This window comes from Malus sylvestris, chromosome 12 (assembly GCF_916048215.2).
Source record: "Malus sylvestris chromosome 12, drMalSylv7.2, whole genome shotgun sequence".
Lineage (NCBI taxonomy): Eukaryota > Viridiplantae > Streptophyta > Magnoliopsida > Rosales > Rosaceae > Malus > Malus sylvestris.
Genome location: NC_062271.1, coordinates 1,869,114 through 1,875,294, shown reverse-complemented (window position 1 = coordinate 1,875,294; position 6,181 = coordinate 1,869,114). Strand labels below are relative to the sequence as shown.

Here is a 6,181-nt window from a genome sequence, read left to right as displayed (position 1 = left end):
TATAAACGATATTCTATTATAAAAGAGATATATACTACTCTGGCTAGGTCAAACAAGAGGTGAGTTACTAATTAGATATCGAATATTCAGAGGAAATTCAAAACAATACATCTTAGTTCAGTGAAAAATGCTAATGAGACTTACTTAAAATCAACGTTTATAAATTCTTTGATACTTTGTAATTTAACGTTAATTTCTATGTTAATATTATAAAATGCTGCTAGACTGTATACTAGTTGCTGTGATCATTTTATTTTTAATTTTAATTTTACTTATATTTCTTTCTCCCCTTTATTTTATAATAATTCGATTGTCACCATCTCAGCCTCGATTTCTACCCCCTGCCCCCCTTCAGATTTGAATCATGAACTCTCCTCATTCCTTCCTCCCTGTCTATACCTGTCTCTCTCTACTATATTAGCATCCATTTTATCATCCTTCAAAACCTCCCTCTTTTGAAAGTTGAAACCTCTTCAACTTTTTTTATGCTCCTGAAAATTATCATCCAAACTCCGTTTTCGCTAAATTAATATTTACATTAATCGGTTTTTCCATACAAAAATCCCTTTTGAAAGCTGCAAGCTTTTTTCGATGAACATGGCGGCGCAGAAGCACTTACACGAGCTGCTGAGAGAAGACCAGGAGCCGTTTCTGCTCAAGAACTACATTGCCGATAAACGCTGCCAGCTGAAAAGTGCTTCCACGAAAAGCCAACAACATTTACAGGTCAAAAAACGCAGACCCATCTCCCAAGTTTCAAACTTTCCCGGCAATCTTTGCAAAAACGCCTGCTTTTTATCCCTCCAAGACTCGCCGGACCTCAGAAAATCCCCGCTCTTTGATTTCTCGTCGCCGGCGGCCAAAAGCCCATGCAAAAGTCCCAACGCCATCTTCCTCCATATCCCGAACAGAACCGCCGCTCTCCTCGTCGAAGCCGCGATGAGGATTCAGAAGCAGTCGGCGAATTCAAAACCGAAAACCCAGAACAAAAACCACCGGTTCGGGCTATTCGGGTCTCTTTTTAAGAGGTTAACGAATCAGAATCGGACCCGAAAGCGGGAAATCAACGCCGGCGATGGGGTTCAGGTCTCGGTGAAGGATATTCTCCAGTGGGATTCGTCAGTCGGGCGGAGAAGTTTTACTTCCGATCAGGTGGAGGAAAAGGTTGAGTCTGGTTTAGAAGTTGAGAACAAAATTGCTTCTCTGGTAAGCACTGGGAGACCCAGCAGTGCGGTGTGGTCCGAAACCAACGAAGCCACTTCAAGCAGCTGCAGCCAGTCCGAGGAGGACTCGGCCGATACAGATTGCCCTTGTAATTGCGACAAGGTTAATGCTTTTTGCGAAAGCCCTTTTCGTTTCGTCCTCCAACCTACCCCCCCGTCATCCGGCCACTGCACGCCAGAATTCACATCGCCGGCGGCGTCCCCTAGTCGCCACAAACAAGAGGTTTGTCTTTTTCCTTTCTTTTACCAACTTTGTTTTTTTTATTGCCATGACTAAATAATTTAAACACCGAGTTGGCGACTCGGTCTGCTTAACGACGGTCCGAGTTAACTCACTGGGGAGCTTACAGAATTGTCGGCAACAGGATCAATTTTGTATAGATTTGGGGTGGGAAATTTAGGCAGATTGGAGGGCGATATGTGTCAATTGGTATGATCAACATATGTGTATACTTTTTGTAAGTATCTGCGGCATTGTAAATCTCTTTGTTGTAACTTGTAAGACACTGTCCAGTAGTAATATTTGATTGAAAAGACAAATTTGCCCTTATTTTCTTGTGTTGGATCCCATCATGGAGTCCCGACATATGTAAAATTATACACTTTGTGTTGTTGATCAATGAAATTCTCTAAAATTTAACAAGAAAAGTCAATCAGCAATGCAATTATGGATCTGGGATTTAGTCTAAATTATTACTTTATTGCTTAATTACACGTGATTAGTGTTTTGATTAGGGTTATGATGTGTTAATAGGAGGAGGGGTTGAAGAAATTCCAAGCAGAAGTGGAGGAGGAGGAAGAGAAGGAACAATGCAGCCCGGTTTCTGTATTGGACCCTCCGTTCCAAGACGATGACGAGGGACATGACGATGAAGACGGTTTTGATTTGGAGTGCAGCTATGCCAATGTGCAGAGTATGTAATAATTCCCATGCTGTACTAAACTTTGTTTTAATCTTTATACCCTTGTTTTGCTGGTTGTGCGGTCCTTTTCAATGAGCTTGTTACTGTTTGTTACGTAGGACATGAAAGTTCAAAGCAAAGATTGTTTTTGTCATGACACCATGCTTATCTTTGTGGGATCCATAGCCAGATTGCTTCTCCATGTTCTTATCTGTGTTTCGGCTCAGAAGTGTCGGTCAAAACGCTTGTTGTCTTTGTATCGATGTTACATACGTAATTTTGCAGTGATCATAACTGCATATGTGACCCACAGCCCTGTTTTCTGATGTCAATGTGCATGTGTTAGTTCATCAACCCTAGTTGTTCATTTCAAATTTGTGATTGTGTTTTGAAAGTTTTTAGCGGTTTTCAGTTTGATCAAATCCTTTTTGTTCTTTTATAGGCTCATTGATTGCCCTGCTTCAAAATATGGCAATTATTCACCTATTTTCTACATTTCTTCTTCCTATTTTGTTACCGTTCTCTGTTTTTCTTCGGTGTTATTACAGTTAAATAAAGATCCATATATAGGACACGAGAGTAGGAGAGGATCAGTTCAAAGTTTCAAAATTAGAACTGCACATTAATAAATTTTGGAGGCATGTTTATGTTTGTGTATGTGCCTTTATTTTGTTTTCCCATCTGAGTAACAAATGTTGGTTCCTAAATGTGATATCAAATTAGCAGGTTATTTTTGAGTGTATGGACAAGCCTTGTAGCAATTTTGAATTTTCGAACAAGTTACTAATTTTGGTCTTTCCTGCGTTGAATTTACAGGAACAAAGCAGCACCTTCTGCAGAAGCTTCGTAGATTTGAGCAATTGGCGGGGTTAGATCCAATTGAACTCGAAAAAAGAATGCTAGAAGAAGAAGAAGATGATGATGATGATGAATGTGACGATGACGAGTCGGAAACATCACATAGCAGCAGGGAAGAAACTCTTGATGAGCTTCTCAGAGAAGTACTTTCCAAATTAAACTTCCCTTGTAACAAAAGTATCCCCGAAGACATGCAGACATTGTTCATGGATCTCATTGTCGAGGAACAGAGAGAAGTGGATGATGCTTTTGACAGCAGAGAAGAGGTGGTGAGAAGGGTCTGCAAGAGATTTGAATCTTGGAAAGAGGTGGAGTCGAACACCATTGACATGATGGTGGAACAAGATTTCCGGAAGGAGCTCGACGGGTGGAAGAAAAGTCAAGATCAAATGGGAGAAACTGCAATGGAGATTGAGCTTGCAATCTTTGGCCTACTGGTGCAGGAAATGGCAATGGAACTAGTTTGATTAACTCGAAAATTAATCGACCGGGAAAGGTTCGATGTTAAGGGGACCATTCCAAAGAGTTTTGGCATAGCTTTTTAAATTTTTTGTTTCTAAAACAAAATATGATCACTTGGAGTATAGTCTGACATGCACTGTGAAGCAGGAAATAGGCTTGAAATAGTAACATGCCTGGGGAAGTAATTAGAGGGACTTGGGGTTGGGTGGGTGACATGGTATTATCAATGTATATGGATCATGTATGTAGTTGGGGGGGACTGGTGTATGTACGTATCCGCGCGTATTTAGACATGAGATGTACAATTCTTAGCCCTTCTAAATATCTATATTATTTCCTAAATTTTATCCTACACATTACCAACTCAATATTCTTTGGCAAGGAAGCCAAGGAATTGAGTTGAAGAATGTCTTAACAAAAGAGTAAAGTTAAGGACTTGAGTCACAACACAAATTGATAGGCTTTGTTTTTCTTCTCTCTGTCTCTTTGCAGCAATTGACATTATTGAAACCTTACATTATTAGTTCAATGTGACTAATTAGTACTTAATTTGGTAGTGATAGGACTATCTACTTGACTATATTATTGACCAAGATCATTAGCTACAGAACAATCGTATTATTAAACGGACACGATAATACTCCATACATGTAAGAAGTCATTGCTCCCTCATAGTCAATGAGTTTAGGGTAGAGTATCGTTATTATAATTCCTCTTTTCCTAAGTCTCATCATATGCCCATAGGCTTGTAACCAATAGTTGAGCGTCCTTTGGGTTGGACTCAAAGTTGGGCTGCAGAATTTTCAATCTTACACCTAATATTTTTTGAGTAATTCTGGGTCCTGAAGTATAGTCCTTGGGTGTTAGCCTGGTTAGGTTTGTTGTTAGGATTTCTAGGCCCAAAGCTCTTGCTTCTGTCACTTATGATGTGGGTAGACAAAATAACAGACCAAACCGGCCGGTTCAGACCAGTTTTCTTCGTTATTTTACATATAAAATTCTTAGTTTGTAATATATCAAAACTTGATCCAAATTAGACCAGATATGTAAAAGCCGGTTCAATTTTGACATTGTTTTTTAGGGCTCGAATTGAACCCGTTGCACCTCTCTTTGTTTCTCATCGTTTAGTGCTGCACTTGATTCGGCATACCCTAGCAATCTTCCGATAAAATCTACCGACCATCTCCACAAAACAAATCAACTTAAGTTTAAGAAAATAAGTAACACCCTTGTTGAACACGTGATGAAGGCGGATAAAAACTTATTGGAAACTTGAAAGAAGCAGTTTACGGCTATGTGTGTGTGTGTATAAATATTCCCAGAAGCAGACCACTACACTTAAAATTGAGCAAGTAAAAGAAGAGCAGAAGTTCAAATGGGCAGATTGTTAAGATAGTCAAGATTCGTACGAGTAAACTAACCAGAAGTTAAAATTAATTTTTGGAGACCACTATTCAACCAGGATAAAAATTCAAACACTAATCCGACAAAATACTATTCGTCTACAATGCCGCCGTTGTGCCCATGATCATTCCGCATGCAAGCTCAACAGTAAACCAACAAGATACTATTTATCCATAGTACTGTTGTAGCAATAATTACTCCACTTACAAGATCAATAGTCAAAATATTAATCATTCAGACAAACCACTATTTACGCATGAACCAACAGTCATCCAGCCAGTGGTCCGACAGTCACTCCGTGCTCCGACAGTCAATTAGGCAATCATTCATGCCTCATTATCCCGTCTATAAAAGAAAAGTTCTGAAGCCTAAGTTAGCAAGTTAATTCAAAATTTATTTTCTAAATTTCAAAACTTCTTTGAGTTTCTCTTGTATCCAAAGAAAATTTGTAAACAATTTTAATTTCCGCAACTCATTTAGAGAGGTGTTTGCGTATATCAACTTCTCATTTCAGTCATCCGTTCCCCAATCATTTGTAAGTTTTCAAATTTATAAAGTAATTTCAGAACTCTATTTTCGGTAATTATTTTGCATCATTATTTTTAGTTCATTATTTTCATTATACAATGTATAATTCAATACTCCTAATGAATCTCAGGGAAGGTTTACACTTGCTTTCAGGGAGGGTTTGTCTTGGGCAGTGAATAGGGGTTTTCAAAGCTTGTCTTTTGAAAGTGATTCACTTTAGATTGTGGAGGCGGTGAAGAATCCAATCCTAAATTTGTCATCAATTGGGCAAATTGTGGAGGATATCAAAGCATTACTCCAATCAATCACTGAAGCTACTGTTACCCATACTCGTCGCAATGCAAACTCTGTCACTCATCACCTTGCGCGGACCGGACTCTCTTTGAGCCAAAGCTGTGAATGGCATGGTTCTCCTCGAAGTATTCTTATTGATATACTTGTAGAAGAATGTGTTAGGCATTGATTAAAAAATTGTACATTGTTTCTACTCTTTTTGATGAAATGAAATCTACTTTCATGTCTTTCAAAAAAAAAAAAAAAAAAAAAAAAGCATTCTAGAAATGAAGTTTTTGTTTCCTATCTCATTTACAAAGTAATTAGAGATCTAGATTTTCAGACTTTGCTATCAGTAATCTATACAGCCTTGTATATACATATACCAGTCCTCTTCCGTTGAGGGATTCCTAGTGATGCTCATTGCGTAGCTTTCTTCAATGAATCACAAGAAATCGCGGATGTGGCTCGGTACATTCACTAGGCGGCTGCTACTTGCAGCTTTGGTTCTCAAGGGTTAGGGTTAGTTTG

At 38.7% G+C, this 6,181-nt stretch overlaps 1 protein-coding gene and 1 long non-coding RNA gene across 2 annotated transcripts; both read left to right on the top strand.

Annotated features, from left to right (window-relative positions):
- Positions 1 to 334: 334 nt before the first annotated feature.
- On the top strand, positions 335 to 3,787 carry LOC126593515 (uncharacterized). The gene is made up of 3 exons (XM_050259607.1): positions 335 to 1,446; positions 1,978 to 2,137; positions 2,942 to 3,787. The coding sequence occupies exons 1-3, from the start codon at positions 592 to 594 to the stop codon at positions 3,448 to 3,450; spliced, it is 1,524 nt and encodes a 507-aa protein (XP_050115564.1). The 5' UTR covers positions 335 to 591; the 3' UTR covers positions 3,451 to 3,787.
- Positions 3,788 to 5,247: 1,460 nt separating this feature from the next.
- LOC126593521 (uncharacterized) lies at positions 5,248 to 5,961 on the top strand. Its single transcript, XR_007612980.1, has 2 exons — positions 5,248 to 5,384; positions 5,508 to 5,961. It is a non-coding gene; the product is annotated as an uncharacterized LOC126593521 (long non-coding RNA).
- The last annotated feature ends 220 nt before the right edge of the window (positions 5,962 to 6,181 follow it).

What these genes read in the sequence shown, in the direction of transcription:
- LOC126593515 (XM_050259607.1), top strand. Translation starts at nt 592, where the DNA reads ATGAACATGGCGGCGCAGAAGCACTTACACGAGCTGCTGAGAGAAGAC. An exon ending in CTAGTCGCCACAAACAAGAG is followed by an intron (nt 1,447 to 1,977) that starts GTTTGTCTTTTT and finishes ATGTGTTAATAG; the next exon opens with GAGGAGGGGTTGAAGAAATT. An exon ending in CAGCTATGCCAATGTGCAGA is followed by an intron (nt 2,138 to 2,941) that starts GTATGTAATAAT and finishes TTGAATTTACAG; the next exon opens with GAACAAAGCAGCACCTTCTG.